Genomic DNA, 17061 nt, shown 5'->3' on the forward strand with positions numbered 1-17061 from the left:
TCCCATGAAATGGAATTTATACATCAAAACCAAGGAAAACAGACCTGTGCATTTACTGGGTACTGTAGATGTCCTTGACAGAATTAGAAACTGATTGTGTCCAGAGTTAGAAAGCCATTTTTATAAGTAAATGAACTTTATCCAACTGCGTAACATAAGGCTGAACCTTCAGTGAAGACTTCTGATGACAATATAGAACATGAGTGAAGCTCAAATGACGCTGTGTACAGAGTAATACATGTCACCAGAACCTGATGAAAACACTGGCTTTAAATATGTACAGTTGGGTTTAACACCTGTGTACTACAAGAGCTAGACAGTGTAAATGTCCCTTTTCTATTCAACAGTTTGGACTATTGAATATTTTAATATCTTTGTTATTCTTCCACCAATTTGTCTGTTCTGATAAAAAATAAAGATAGAATTAATTTTGAAGTCAGTTTGTTGCACTACCAGGTTGCATGAGTAACAATGTGACCCTATGCCTAAAAATTACTCTTTAAGTTCAACTATCCTTAGAAGTTACTCTGCAGTAATTAGCATAGTATTAATTACTTTGGAGCAACAGTTTGGGGGAGAGCAATTAGGATATACCATACCTACAGAATTCAGATTTCTACTGCCAACCAAATGGACACATTTAATTTCTAGAAACTAGACGTGTCCATAAAATGCTAAATTGCAAATAACATCCACTGAATAAAAAGGCCAGAAGTTTATAACTCTCTAAATTTTGTTCTCTGATAATCACTACAATGTATGCTATTTTTAATAGCCTAATTTAGGCACTCTATTTAATAAGCTACATAAAATAGATTTATGTCCTTCCACTAGAAAGAAATCAATTCTTCAGGCCATACTTGTCATTTATATCACAAAGAATATTTTTGTTCAAAGAAATTAGTTATTCTGATTCCTATATTAATGGCGAGTTGCAATACCAGAAGCGACACAAGAATTAGATTATCTTTCTTAAATACTTGATTTATACTGAAGATATTCCCTATATTTTGTGTCACTCCACGTTGCGGCTCCGTGACAGTTATAGCTTTCCCCTCCCTCCCCGTTCCCCCCTCTACCTCCTCATTTCTGACTCTGGAAGGTCAAGTCGCAAGTCTCATACATAAACATCTCTCATACTTCTGCAACACGAAAGGGGAAGCTGTCTCCCTACCCACCCTCCATACTCTAAAAGAAAGACCTCTTTTTACTCACTTAAACAGGTATTTTGCAAAATTGTGTCCCAAAAACACACAGTGAAAATGACTGATTGGTACTAATAATTCACAGATAGAGCTGAGGTCACCACTTGTCACGTTTGGCATCGTTTTTCCTCATGGTGATCCTGGCCGGTTACTTTCAGCAGTGGCTCAATTTATGAAGTAGAACAACTCTGCAGCAGAGCTTAGCTTCTGACCGGGGGCATCACACATCTGTGGCATTTTTTTTTTAAATGAAGTTGGCAACTGCATGGACATTGAAAATGCAGATTACACTTACAGTGTCTAGACTTTCATATATGTGCTCAGTTACAATTAAGTGAAGCAAAAAGTGTACATATTATCCCTACTGCTATTCTGTTGCTACAGAGCCGCAAATGTGAAAAGCAATACCTTGAAATAAAGATTTCTTTGTTGCCCCTAGTCTACATAGCAGCACAGTTTAAGTAAACACTAAAACTGTGGTTGAGATGCTTTTTTTTTTTTTTTTTTTTCCCCAAAGATGTAAACATCAGTCCCAGTGTCGTAAACTTTACTGTATAGGATGAGACAGAAATTCTGAGGCAGGATGACTATCAGACACTAGTGACAGAAGCTTGCAGGCAGTTAGCTGGTTTCTGCAGTTTCTCAGCTTCGCTTGTCGGCGGGTCTGCGGTGGCTCGGAAGTTGAAGGTTGGGCCTGCCCCGCCGTGTGCAGGGCTCAGAGCGGGGTTCTGACGTCTGTTGCTTTCAACAATACTCGAAGTGTTGGATGCCAGGCTCTCCCGAGTACTAGAATGGAAAAGAAATATATATACACACTCGTATGTGACATGCCTATATATCTGTGGACCAGACAGGAAAGGAGAATAGAGTGTTTTATAATAGGCTTCCTGTGTTTGTATGTAATGTCACATCAATAAACCATCTCATGTTGACGGTTCACATGTGTTCCTCCAAAACGGGTTCCAGAAGTACTCAGCAGCCACCGTACTGCAGCACAGGTACAGCACCGAGCAGGGCTGAAGCTGTCACACAAGGTCTGTAACCTGAACCCGTATCAAGCATCTGGATCTTACGCTCAAGGAAATCAAATAGCTCCCATTTTGCACGTGGGGCATATTAATTTTATTTCCCAGATGGTGAATTTTTGCACAACTTCATCAAATCAGCACTGTGACTGGGCAGAGCTAGGAGAGTATTGTGTAGCACAGCCTCCTCTGCTGTCCCCTCTTCTCTCTCTGTCTTTAATGCAGATTATTTGTAAGCTAAAAACGCTACTTTACATTAAACCCATAATGCTTCTGAACACCACGCTGCAATTCTGCTTCCCAGCTGAGACAACTGCAACTTACAAGGCAGTGAGAGATCTTACCTGCCCGGTCTGCAGTCATTCTCTGAACACGAACGGGTGCTGTGACTGCATTTATGCAACAGACCAAGTCCCTTTCGCTCTAGCACACTGCTTGTCCATGGGAGTGACAGCACACTTGGCGCTTTTAAAGAGTAAACCTTTTAATAACATATCTAGCTATGAATGCAGAGAAGCCTTTATTTTATCCTACAGCTTTTAAAAAACTCAGCCAAGATATGCTAAAGGTAGTTTTTAGCAATACTACTCTTTTTTGCTCTCTTAGCACTCTTTATCTCTAAATAACGTTTTTCCATGCAGAGAGAAATTTGGTTTTCAGGTAGTGCATGGATCTTGGTTATGTATCTTTCACTGTACTTCTTTGTAAAATGACACCACATCTTGCTATGGAGGTGTTTGTAGGGTACATTTAGAGGACTGAATGGGTGCTATATAAGCACCAAAAGCAGAGATACTAATGACAGAGTTTCATGGTCGGTTTAAAATCAACCTAAATTTACCTGCTACTGAAAGGAGCAGCTCCCACCTGCCTCGTGTTGTCCTGACCCTGCAACATGTTCCTCTCCCAGTTAAATACTAGTCCTGAGAAAAAAGATAAGGGCCAATAACAGGGGAAGAGTAGGAACACCCAGCCTGGAATGCAGCAGGGGAGAAACGTGTCAGTGCATGGCACAGGGGAAGAGAGAAACACCTCGTGTAGCTGTAGTAAAAAATGCAGCTGCAAACCATCCGAAACTGACTGGATCTGGAAAAATCAATGATGCTTTCAGAAAAGCTCTCGTAGATACTTTTAATTTGATCAGAACTGGTACTGATCACCTCCTGCCAATCACCTTATTGTAAGTACCTCCAAACAGCGACAGGCGACGCTCACACTAAGCAACCTCTGGGAGCTGCAGTGATGTAGGGCGTGCTTCTGTTGCTCATTTTTTGATCCCTCTCCCTCTGCTTATTAATGAAAACAGATGCAATCTTTGTTTTTCAGAGATCAGCCAGCACTGTATCATTCTTTACGGGACCACCAATTCCAGATTTTCAAACCAATTTCAATTCCAGTGTTGCAAACTGACCATTGTTAACATCTACGGATGATGACTGCACTGAGAGTTCAGCATGCCAAAATTAGCTCTTAGGTGACCAGAACAGCAGTATTACACAAATTTTAAAAATAAAGGAAAAAAATAATATTAAAAGCTAGTGGATACTATATACCACTTGTATAAATGTGCTGAACAAAATACAGCGAGGCTGTTTTCCCAATGGCAACGTATTCATACAAAATACTCTTGAAGTCAAATGACCATTGCAAATCTCGTTAACTACATCCTGTGTTGGTGTTGTTTGCTTTTTTTTTTTTTTTAAATGCACCTTTTTTTCCTTCAGTTTGTCACACTTTGAAAATATCCTTTTTCTTTCACAGTGTAGAACTGGTAATTTTGATTCCCCGAGCAAGGCTGCACACTGCAGTTTAAATGAAAGATGAAAAGATACCACCACACCCCGGGAAGTCCAGTTACACATCAGTGGAGGCTAGGAGACTACACTTGAGAAATATCCCTAGAAACGTGCCCTGTTTTGATCCTCTTCCTGAGGTACCTGCTAATGGACACTCAGATCTAGGGGAATCTCAGTAGATGGATGCTGGATGGTGCTTTCATATTTCCTGGAAAAGGGCTGTGGAGTACATTTTTTATAAGGTAGGAAAGTAATAACAGCATGGTAATTATAGCCAAAGGGTTGAATTCACCCTCAAGCTCCACTTATTTTTATAGTTATATCAAGGAGTGACCAAAAGCAAGCAAAAGCATCCAATTTAATCATCTTGATGCAAAACTCATGACTTGGACATATAAAAGCCTTTGAAATACCCAGAATATATGCTGGCCTTATGAAACAAATACACAGAAAAAAAAACCTACAGAATGCTGCATTTCTGTACAAATAAAAAAGTTTACTTGCAAAAAAAATGTTAATAAATAAACAGTAAAATAAAAAAGGGATGTGTAGAGCACAATCATTATTAAAAGCTGCTTATCTGTTCCCCTTTTAATCTTGACAGAGTGGTATAGCAGTGCTAAATCCAGTACGCTCACAACGTTCTGCTCTCTTGCTAGCTAAGTTTAAGCTGAACATCAACAGAAATTTTAGCTTTTGTGTAAACAGTTAGGGAAGGAAATATCTGACTTTGCATTAAGCAGAAACGCAAGCTTATATTCAGTGTGCATGCAGCAGGCAAGACAGCAGTCTAAGAACTGATTTTTCTCCAGTCAACACCCTGTCCTGTAGATGAAATGCATGCTGCGGAGTGAGGCAGGCTGGGCAAGCAGCAGCACACATCATATCCTCCCCTGCAAAAACTGCCTGCAAGTATAGCACTTCAGCTTAAAGAAATGACATTTTTTAAAAAAAGCAGTGTACTCAGCCTCATACAGCACTTGTGTGTGAAAAAGATGCCGAGCATCTGCAGAACTGTAACAGGAGCAAATTCAACCCCTCCTTGTATTTAAGTTAGATTCAGTGTAAGTGCAATGACTTGCTCAGATTATTTTACAAAATTTTTACTCGGAAGAATCATACATGTGTTAAAAGCCTGCTCCGGTAGTTTGATGTTCCCTGCATGCTGCAGCAGGCCCAGCAATTCCTGCCTTGTCGTTAACATCAAGCAGGAGTAACCATCAAATCCAAAGGAATTTATTCCAGAGTGACAAGACTAACCGAAAAGGAAATTTAGTCTTGTGTCTAGGAGCAGGAAACCCTTCACATGCCTTTCTGAGAGCCTTGGCTATAGATTTAAAAGAATACCTAATTTTGAGGAATAAGAACACTTTTTATAGTGAAATAAAATAAAAATAAAAACTAACACCACAACGCCAAACAACATTTTCTTTCACCTAACACAAATCCAGTCTTGGAGGTTTTATTTTTAAACACAGCCAATAAATAATTTAAGCCTAAGCAAGACATTATAAGAGAACAACCATCGTAAATTATTTCTGCGGGTTTAGAGCCTTTGTTGTGAACCCTGATGGGTTGCTATCCAGGGCAAACAAAACCAGGCAAGCCCCACTCCAGCAGGGACCTACGGCTGCCAAAGGCCAGAGGGAGAAGGAAGAAGGCTCAAGTGAAGGATTCTTAACCTGGAAATGAGCTGGTGAAATCTTCAGGGTAGGACACACACCAGCAACTCTCTCCTCCCTGTGTCTGTGAGGCTCCTAGTGCAACTCCCTTCCCATATACCCTAGGCAAGGCACCTCTCTCTCTGCTGATGCAGAGCCAGGTCGCCTCTGAAGTTCAAATACCCTGAGCACTTTCAGCTGTGGAAGGAAAACAGCTCTTCCAGTCTCACCAGCTTGGAATGGTGACAGATAGATAAATACACTTCCAAAATGTTTTAAGAAAACAAAGAAAAAAGCACAAACCCTCAAAAATCTTTTTTTTTTTGGTGTCTGAGCCAAGGATAATGGCACCTGGTTATGTCTACTCTTCCAATTAGTCTTGATGGGGAAGGGGAGGGGGGAATATGCAGGAGCTCACCCTTTCTACTCTAAATGCAAACACAAGAAAAAAGGATACAGGGAGATTTTGCAGCAAAAGGAAAATTATCTAATGCACTCAATGCCGCAAACAGCCTCTGGTTACTCATGGTATGGGGGAAGACCCGCACCTCTGAATTGTGGATTCAGGGCTGCAGGAGACACGGTCTGAGAGCCTCAGTGTGCTTAGCACGGCCCTGTGCTCTGTCACCAACACTACACACACAGCTAATGAGAGCTTCCTAGCCGGTACAGCTGCAATTAAGGAGACAGTCCTACCGTGGGGAGTTGAACCCGCTGTCCACAGTGATGCTGCTGCTGTCCATGCTGTCCAGGCGGGCCGAGTGGGTGGCTCGCTGGTTGCTGCTGCTCTCCGACTCCTTCGGGGCGAGCAGCGTGAGATTCTTCTCGAACTTGCGCTGCAGGTCCCGCTCCTTCTCTCGCTCCAGGAGCCACTGCATGGTGCCCACGTCATCCCTGTTCTTCTCTTCCTCAGTGTTTTTGTTGGTCCCCTCCTCCGAGTCGTCGTCGTCGGACACGTTGTAGTAGTCGAAGGAGGCCTCCTGGTTCCCGGTCGTCTCCTGCTGCCTCTGCGACCCGGGCATGGCCTGCGTGACCGAGCTGACGATCGCTTGCTCCAGCTTCTCGCAGCGGACCGGCAACGTGTCAGAGGGGGTCTTCTGGTGGGGCTTGAGCAGGGGTGTGCTAGCCTTGTGGTAACTGTTCACCGAAAGAGTGTTGTGCAGAGGTTTGAAGAGCGTGTCCTTGCTAAATATCTCTTTCCTTTTATCCAGGCTGCTTGACTCAGCGCTGTGGTGTTGGACCAGCCGCCCGTTGGCGATCACCTCTGGAGTCTGGCCAGCTACTGCCGAGCTGCTGCTCGGGCCCTTCGGGGACTCCTCCTTGTGCACCCCGGGCTCCCTGACAACGTGCTGAGGCTGTCTGTCCGAGGGAGCCAGTTTTTTGAGCCCATCTGTCCCTGTCAGCGTGTCGTGATCCTCCTTGTTCTTGCCCAGCGGTGACGGAGCGGTAAGCACGGTCTCGCTGGACGTGTTGCACTGGAAATAGTCGTCGACGGCAGATTTTGTTGTGCAGGAGTTGAGCTCGCTGTAGGACGGCAAGTTCTCCGTCGGCTTGTTTTGTTCCAGCAGGCCACACGAACTGGGGGTTTCTGCGCTGCCACCGGCTATTTCAGGGATGCAAGTCTCTTTGTAGCCCGCGGCTGAGATCAGAGCCCTTTGATGACCGAGTGACTGGGACGGCCGTAAGGTACTATCGTCGATGTAAGTTTGGCTAGTCGTTTGGTCATCTGGGCTACAGCCCTCGCCTATGTCTTCAGGCGTGCCTAAAGTAGCCGAGCCCAGAGGCCCTTTGGAGTTATCCATGGATCTAGACCTTTCTTTAGCCTTACTGGACCGCTCGTTCCTTGATCGTCTGTCCTGCGTATGGCTGTGGCTCCGGTGGACCTTGGAGTGGGAGCTTCCCCTGGAAGGTTCAGGAAAAGGCATTTCAGTTCTTCTTTTGGCCAGCTCACCAGACACGTCCCATTCTGGTGTCATGGGAAAGTGAGATTCGATCATGTTAGGATTGCTGTGCATTATAAAATTATCTCCCTTGTGTTCTATTATAAAACAGCCTTCCCGCGGGGATCGAGTCAAGGGGTCGTAGAAGTCATACTCCCTTTCGGCAGGGATATCCAAATGAGAGCCATCTGATGGATCTCCTTTGGACACCCGAGTCTTGCTGTGCGACCTCGACTTCCCATGAGACTTTCTGTGATTCCTACTTTTTTTGCTTCGTCCGCTGTGGTGAGCTGAAGATCCTGCTTTGCTTCGTTGAGCCTTTTCTTCTTCAAGTTTCTTCATTAGTGCAGTGTGCCTCATGACATTTTCCACAGTCAAGTCTGGGTTAATGCGCCTGATAATCTCCATTTCTACTTCTCTAGGTATAGTGGTAGGGGTGTCCTCGTCCCTTAGCGGCCACTCCTCTGGAGGAAACTGGGCAGAGAAATTTGCCAACTGTTTTGTCTTGTCCTTCTTAAAACTTAATCGGAATAATTTGAGTCCAAATTTCTTAGACTGCTTTTCTACATCCTTGGGCTTTGTGAGCGTCTCTGCTTTATAAGAAAAATTGACAGTACTTTTACTTTTCTCAGTAGGTGGGACCTGACATAACGAAGGAGGACAGTATGAGTCTTTACAGTCTTTTGCTGATTTCCTCTGTAGGGTAGATGCATGCATGCTGTGCATGTCCTCTCTGCAACAATGGCAGGAGTCGCAGTGGTTTTTGGGTAGTGTTCGATCCCTGACGCATCCCGAGGTGGAGGGAGTTATAGTTCCTTGTTGCGGAGAGGTACACTGAGACCTGTCGGGTATCCTCTCGTCCAAATGGTACCATTTACTGTTAGTTCTTATGAGAGATGGTGTTATAAAGTAAGTCTGCGGGGTTACAATGAAATAACCATCCGGAGTTGGGTATATTTTCCTCTCCCGTACGAGCATATTCAAGGTATGTCGAAGGATTTCTGGGCTGGGTGTTGGAACTCCTAGAAATGACAGCAAACAACAATCAGGGAGTGCGTAAACCTTGGAGGACCTCTCTGGCTCCCCCCCTCCCCTGCAAAAACCTGTTTTCCCGATGTGCAGGCTGGAATATGCTGAACAAACAGCTCCAGTGAAGTACTTTGCTAGGCATTCTCTTGTCTGTTTGTTTTTCCACTTATCTCCTACACTTTAGGTGTATGAATTATTAAGTAGAAAGGAGGCCATTAATGGAGTGTTTGGGGGAAAAAAAAAAAAAGAGAGAGAGAGAACAACTAGTCACTTCCATTGCACAGGTGACCCTAAGCTACAAGATGAAATCACTGGAAAGCAAAGGGTATCGGGGGAATACTTCACTTTTTTTCTTCTTCTAACCAAATACCGATATCCCAATTCACCAGAAGTATTTAGAACAATGTACAGTCATGTATAAAACAGTGGTTATTTGCTTACTTGGATGCCTAGTTTTTTTCTCTATGGAAGAATACCACAAAGGAAAAAAAAAAAAAGCATCCCCCAAATTTAAAACATGTCTGAACTACAACAGCAGCTCCAAAAGATACACTTTGAGTGATACGGTTCAACTTACCCACGTAAACTTTTCTACTGTGCTGCAATGTATAGATCTAGCTCCTAACATGCTGCTTCTGAGAGTTCACTGCCTTTCACGTGAGACATGAGGGGTGCTTACCTAAGTGAAAATATCACACACCACGAGAGGGACAGGCTGTCAACCTTGCACCAGCGCCACACTAGACACATGGTAGACCTGGCGCTGTGAACCTGGTCCTTCACACTGCCAGTACTCCTGCTGGGTTCAGTGGTGCAGGAGCAAGTCTTTAATACTTTATTAGATAAAATACCGAGTTAGCATGCTGTGCACAGGAATAAGCTCCATCTAGAGCTAAGGGAACAAGAAGTTCAGTTCACAAGCTAGTTTAAAAAACCTGTTTGTGTTGAATGAAAAATAAAAATCTTGGATTTTTTTCAGTGGAAAAAGTTATCTTCAAGCAATAGTTCATAAATTTCTGGGTACTAACCTGGTTTACGTTTTTAGAATTGAAGAAATTGTTTTAACCAGTTAGAATTATTTACTCTAGGTTTTAGTTTTCTTTTTATCAAAACTAATTTAGCAAACAAGTACCAGAAACAGAGAATAAGTTAGGCTGGAAGGGACCTCCTGAAACCATGTGGTCAGCCCACCTACTCGAGACCAGGCCAACTTGGGTCACGCTGTTCAAGGCCTTGTCGAGTCAAATTCTGCATACCTGAAAGGACTGGAATTCCATGAAATCATGCATGCATTTCATCAAAGTATCTGCTTTTCACAAAAACACCTCATGGCAACATCCCAACCAGCTGTACTTGTCACAGACACAGTTACCTTCTGCGGCACCCAGTGTGTGGTCACCAGCTCTTCACTTGCCTGTCAAAGGCTGGAGTCTGCAAGCTCACCGAGCTCCTTGTGTGAGCAAATACGAGGATGACAGCACGGGCTGTGGCACTACCACCAACATCCCACCAAACGGGCAGCGTGCTGTTGATGGCACACATAAATGGGCTCCAAACTTCAGCTCCCAGTACCATAGCATAAATGAAAGGTGAGGCAATGAAAAGTTCACTATCTCAGGGTGTGCTCCATGTGACAAAGAAACCAAGAATATCCAGCTTCTTCACTGGCTAATCTGGGATGCTGAAACTGGATCAAATAAATAAACAAACAGGCCTGGAAGAAGGTTCTGCATTTTACCAACACTTTTCAAAATGCAAATGGATGCCACAAAGCTCATGTACACCACCGCTGAAATATGCTACCAAATAAAGAAGCTCACACAATATTTTTTTCAAAGGAAGTGGGAGGGGAAAGCTTTTGTACTTCGTATTTCAGAATGTCTGTGTTGAATGAACTGGAGAACTCGCTCAAAAACAGTTTCTTGCTGCAAGGGTAGCTCAGCACAGGCACGTTCTTCAGGACTGGATGACAGCCTGTAGTAAAACACTTGGTGACTCAAGGAAGCCCAGCCTTTGTGAACAAAGCAAGTCTTACAGTGCTGAACAAACAGCGGGTGACCAGTACCACAGCTTACAGCAGCTCTAGCATCCTGTAAGCCTCAGAAGTTTTGCTGCCATGCACCCTCACGCTTGATTTCATGATACCAAACAGCACACTAAGTAAGGAGAAACAAGTAGAAAGATGCTAGTCCCTCTTACGCATGTTATTATTGCACTGCTTTGATCTGCCAAAATCTGAAAATCCCCTTTTTGCCCAAACTTGAGGAGTGGTGCAGGTGCCTGCTCTCTCAAAACTTCCCTCCTCCACTCTTTCTGCAGAGTTGGTCACTTAATGAAGGAGAGAAAAAAAAAAAAAAAAAGCAACACAGCACTCAGGTTTATTTACAATAAACCACTTATAGCCTTGCCCACTAATACTACAGCAAAAGGACTTTCCTTTGTAATATTCATCTCCTTTTTCTTAACATGCATTCTTAACTTCTGAAACACACCTTTACCAAAAAGGCACACACTAAAAGCAATGTGGAGAACACCGGTGCCCACCTTTCATTTGAATGACTACATGGCTTTGTTTCTGTATTTTGGTAGCTGTAGCTGTTTTGTACTTGTTTTTGTCTTGTACTTAGCATTCAGCCTTCCTACAGACTCAGTGACAGCAGTCAAACAGCACAGGCAACTCAGTAAGTATTCTCATGTCTGGCTTCAAGTGTTATTTGAATTTAGGGGCATGGCCATACTGCTCATATCCAGTAGCATCTGGATACTACAACTAAAACCTTACAATGGAAACAGCAGTGTTAGGAGTAACACAGACATACGAGAGAAAGCAGTTAAAACAGAGAAGGTACATATATATGGGTCAGTACGCAGAGTTCACGGGCAGTCCATGGAGCTCAAAGGTGGTGCCTTATCCAGGGGAAATAGAAGAGGTAAGGAAAGTACATACTTTGAGAGAGTACATGAGAGTGAAAAATGGAAGGAATGCACAAATGAAAGGGATAAACAGAAACATGCCTCTTTTCCTCACTTCGTGTGGTAATTCTGGAGAGACGACACTTTTTTTTTTTTTTTTTTTAAAAAAAAGGAAGACATTCTCCTGTGAGTTTACAGAAAAGTGAGGGGAAAGAGACTGACAGGGATCTTCTGATGCCTTGCAAATACATGGTAGAAATAATCACGCATATTTTTCACCCAACAAACCATGATGACTACGTGTTGGGTAGGCGGGTCTCTGAACGCTGGGCGCACTGTGGTTACATTAATCCACTAAGTCCTGGGAGTGGAGAACGGGCAGACGGACATCAAGGAGGAAATAATCAGCGTGGCTGGGCAGTCAGTGATGCTGCACGTGAACTGTGCCAGCCTTCGCTCTGGAGTTGGATCCTGCCACTTCTATCCACAGCACGCAGACTTCCCCGTGCTTCACTGCCCCAGCGGTGATGGTGGCAGGCACAGCTCCCTGGAGTCCTGTGCTGCCAGCTAACGCTGGCTACAGGCTTTGTCCGGGTCTCCGTCAGGTACTTATGAAAGCAGGAACAGCCCCAAACCTGAATTATGCTGTCCTGTAGCACGGACAGGAGCAAGGACATCGCTCTGGTTCCCATTTTTGCTATTTTGAATACGTCTTCATCCTTAGTACTTCTGTGAGTACTGCACATGTGGCACAGCCTCAGCAGGGGTACACTTGAGTGGTGCCTACTGCTCATAGCCAGAGCCCAATGGCACAACGATCAGGAAGTGTATTTATACTGGGAAGTGTAAAATTTATCCTACCTAGCAATTCCTTTTTCCGCTGGGTTTTGTTTTCAAACTTGAAGCAGCGGGGCAGTGGCTGGCAATCCAGCTCAGTGCAGTTAACAGAAACATAAGATCCTAAGGCCCAAATTTACTCCACTGTGGGGTATGAAATAGAATTACACAAATTTAGAAGTCCAATCTTCCCATACTAACATCAGGAAGAGAAATTCTCCCATTTCACAATTCATATTCATAGAGTAAAAAAAAACAACAAACACACACAAAAAAACAAAAACAAGAAGCCTCCTTGTTCTCCTTGTTTAGTGCCATGGTTGGTGGGGTCTCCATATTAGATTGTGGCAGCTCGAATCAGAAGTAAAATAAATGCTCCTCTGTGTGGGTTTTTACTAAAAGGTCTACAACCTTTACAGATTAAAAAAACAGGTTAAAAAAACAGCACATGGGAGTTCTGTGGATGAAGACCCTAAGACAGCAGTGGGTCATTTAACTGTTCTGCATATGGCACTTCCAATGCCATTCATCAGGTGAAAAAATGAAGACACTGATGAGAAAGCATAAAACGGGAACACGCTGGGACTGGCCCTGCTCCAGCTGGAGCCACTGGCCAAGGTTCTCCTGACTTCAGCATGAACAGAGCAGGCCTGAAGGCTCTCAATGAATGAAAAGAGGATCTATTTTCTGTCAGTGTGCATTTACCGTTTGACAGCTCTACACCTTTTCACCTTTCGTGAGCCAGGGAAGCAATGGGCCAAAGTCGTTTCCCGTTGCTGTTATCAGCTCACATATCCCGAGCTGAGAAGTCCAAGCAGGAAGATCTGCACATTTGCCACTGGCCACTGCAAATGGGAAACCAGCGAGGTACAACTTGATGAGGTAACTAGCACAGCAACACTTTCATGCCCGCACAGCCTCTCCACAGTTACCACCGCCAGGACTGGGTTTGCCGGGGCTTGTTTTTAAATCAAGCCTCTTCCTCGGTTAGATCTGCAACTCCCCCACACCACCTCAGTTGTCTGACTCTTCTCTCACGTGGCTAGATACAACCCGTGATCGACACTCCAAGGACAACAAAGCATTTAAAATAGTCAACAAGACTTAGCAGCCCTATTGTGTTGGAAATACCAACGAGATAGAGAGGGCAAGGGACTTGTCAAAGATTGTGGCAACTCTGCAGTGCAAGCAGATGAAGCAGTCAGATCTCCTGGCTTCCTCGAGATTTTTTTCTTCATAGTAACCTGCCCACACCGTTTCTATATATAACCTGCCCCTGCGTTCAGAAGTCTCCTTATGGTCTCCCTTCCCGCATTAAACAGGAGCAAGAGGAAAAAAAAAAAAAAAACACAACAGTAGTTTAGAGACTAGAGTTTATCATTTAAAACACTGTATGACAGGAGTGGTGTTATTTAAGATTATGTAGCGTTTTAATAATTCAAGAGCAGAAACTGTCTGGACCCTGAATCATCAGACATGTACATTTTTTGCATCTCAAGAGAGTCTACTATGCCATCCACTGAGCTTCCAGACAGAAGATTATGTCTTGTTTGCTGCTCACAAAGAACACTGACCTAGAGTGAACTCGGTTAATGTAAGACACTTATTTTAAGCGTGACATATACATTTCACATATTCAAAGAGTGAACAGATAGGAAGGTGGACGTCAGAGGGATTTGCCAGCTTTCAGAAAAAAATGTTTGCTTCAAAAGTGACCTAGCCCAATGCACAGACAAACTTTCCCCACTGAAATCATGAACACCTTAATAAGATTTTAATAACTATGTGGACAAAACTGGAAAGAAAAGAAAAAGCCTTCCTAAAGGCAGCATAGTCTAAAACTTGATGCTTTCTTCAGCCATGGTCACACCGGTAAGAGGGTCTGGCTGCCAAACACAGGACCAGAGGTTACGCTCTTAACTCCTGATACTGGATTTCAAAGATTTACATTTAGTGCACGGGATTAAAACTGTGGTCAATAAATTATAAAGTGGGGCTGTACAAACATCCCATTGTTTAACTCTAAGTTAGAATAATGGGAGCACGTGCAGCAGGAACTCCTGCTTTTTAAAAACCCTAGCAAATAACAAATGTCACAGATAAGATGTGCATTATCATTACAAACTTTGTCAATAAAATAAATTCATGAAAAATACATCCGAAGTAGTATTTAAATGGTGTTAAATCTGCTAAAATGATTTTCTCCTGAGCTGATGCTGAGGCTTAACAAGGGATAAAAGAAATACTCTGATTGGCTCATGAAATACTAGTTAAGGATGTGGAGTGGTTGCTATGTGATGTTATAAATAATTAGCATACCTTATTTCACATAGAGCCATGGCCCAGATTTATGCCTGCACAATGGCTCAGCAAACTAGAGGGCTAGACTGCTAGTGTAAGACCCGCACTGAGGAAAGAGGTTTATTATTCTTAGGCAGTTTGAGAATGGCATCTGGGGTCTTAGGAAATTTATACATGCCATGAAACGCAGTGAAGCATCTGTTCATTAAAACACGAATGGCACAGGCAGACAAGTGCTGCTACAGGGTGAGACACAGAGAGGTTATTTGACAATGACAGATACATCTACACCGATAATGCTCTCCTCTCTCTCGGCGCATCAGAGCCTAATTAGGAAAAATAAACTATCAGAGTATGGGAGGACATCAGGTAATTGAAAATAGCCACAGTGATCACAAGGACTCAAAAAAAACCACAGCTGATTTTTGGGACAGTTTGGGCAGACAAGTGGAAATATTCTGCACAAGAAAGAGGCTCTGTTTATTGGAAAAAGGTGTGAGATGTATAGATAATCCTCATACACTGACAGAACATGGCATGTTCTGTTACACGTGCTACGGATGAGAGAGAAAGGCGTTCCTCTAGAGAGGGGAAAAAATTGAACAAAGGGTGGATTGTTTAAATGTAATTTTATTTATGTTTTGGGTAGGAGAAAAAAACAAGGCTCTCCTCTTTCAATCCCCGACTTGAGAAATGCACAGGCTCATGGCTAGTGGAAAAAAGAGGCAGCAAGAGACTGCGTGCTAACTTGCCTCAGGCTTCTTGTGAGCAGAGCCTACAAAATAATCCAGCCTGTTGAATTATTTTTGATGTATGGTTCTGTCCTGCAAGAATAGCTAGACCTGATAGGCACCTGATAACCATGCTCCCAGGAAACCCAGGGGATGCCACCAGTAAATTATCATTTCCACCATGCAATCATGTTTGTATTAAATGCATTGACAGAATCATTGGAAAAATATTTGCAGTCTACGGAACCTGTCTCACACATGGCTATATAGAAAACATGACTGGGAAAAAATCATCAAAATAAATTAAACTAGGATTAAAACTGTGAACTTTACCTTCTCTGCATGCTATCCCTTACAACTTTCACCATCATTTTCAAAACCTGCAAAGCATACTGATATAAACCCTCACAAGCAAAACCACAAACTGGGTCAGAAAGTCAGTATTTACAAAATATATTTACAGTAAGTTTTTCCAAAGTGTGAATGTCAAACATCAGACAGAATTGTTTACTTCAGGCATGGCTCCAGATCCGGAATTACATTTTAGAATTCAAGAACCTAGTGCCAGTCATAGTAAAAGCCTACATAATGTTCAAGGCTTTAAGTAACTCTTGCTCTGTAACTTAAAGCAGAAAAATTCAAGACAACACATCGTGGCTGCCCAGGTGAAGCAGATGCATCAGTAATTTTCTTACTGAAGAATTTTTAATGAACTGCTTTTACAGCTGTAAAAGAAGTACGATAAAGAGGTTTCTTAGCTAGTTTAGAGAATTGTAAACTGAGGCACAGAATGGTAAAACATCTCATCCAGGATCATACAAAGTACAAGTGAAAATATTGGGCTCTCTTGAGCAGTAAACCTCTGCCCAGGCCTTTACAGCACACTTTTGGATGTCTCTTCAAGACGCATTTTGATTGATTCACCAACTTCTGAAACAGGCTGCAAGTACAGAAGTGGCATATTCATGCATATATTCTTAATACAGTTTACTTTCGTTGATGTTGCAGTATCTTTAATGCAAGACATTTTCATTTTACTGTTTGATAAGTATTAGCAAAAGCTCGCAAGAAGTTCTCCTGAAGAGAACACAGCAAGCAAATTTTTGGTTCCCAAACTTTTTTGTCATGGACAATGTTATCAAGTAAAAAAATACATTTAAAGATTTTCAAGCTAGTGCAGTGCATAAGCAAAAGCCAGAACTGCAACCAAGATGACTCTGAAAGGCCCTGGACACCAGGCTGGCAGCCTCCTTTCAGTTTAATTTTAGCAATCCCCTGCTGATAGATCATCATCACTGGACTCAACTGCTTATATCAAGCCCCCTCACCCCCAATTTAAGAGTCTGTCACAGGTGGGAAATCTGTTATTTAAGAGAATGCTCTACACATAGACCTCTGTGAGGTTAGCCCTATGTTAGTCAATGATGACACTTGAAACAGGTTAATGAAGTCAAAGCTCTTATGAGTTAGCTTAAAACCAGCTTGAAAGCCACAAGGCAGAATAAGTCTGCTCTGGCTCCAGCATATGCTTTGTTCTCTGTAAGTACTAAGAAGTACTAAACTCTCCTGAGTATGATAATAAAGAACATATTTTGTGAGAAAAGAAACAAACAAGGTTATTCT

At 42.9% G+C, this 17061-nt stretch overlaps 1 protein-coding gene across 3 annotated transcripts in view; it reads right to left on the bottom strand.

The window, feature by feature from the left end:
- Positions 1–1693: 1693 nt before the first annotated feature.
- The window catches only part of STOX2 (storkhead box 2), a 132073-nt gene continuing 116705 nt past the window's right edge, over positions 1694–17061 (bottom strand). For all 3 annotated transcript variants that reach the window (XM_032186425.1, XM_032186426.1, XM_032186427.1), the window contains exons 3-4: positions 6384–8649; positions 1694–1991 (exon numbers count right to left, since the gene is read on the bottom strand). In XM_032186425.1, the coding sequence (XP_032042316.1) occupies positions 1796–1991; positions 6384–8649 (2462 nt within the window). In that variant the 3' untranslated portion in view covers positions 1694–1795. The remainder of the gene's footprint in view (positions 1992–6383; positions 8650–17061) is intronic.

The sequence above is a fragment of the Aythya fuligula genome, chromosome 4, assembly GCF_009819795.1.
Source record: "Aythya fuligula isolate bAytFul2 chromosome 4, bAytFul2.pri, whole genome shotgun sequence".
Classification (NCBI taxonomy): Eukaryota; Metazoa; Chordata; class Aves; order Anseriformes; family Anatidae; genus Aythya; species Aythya fuligula.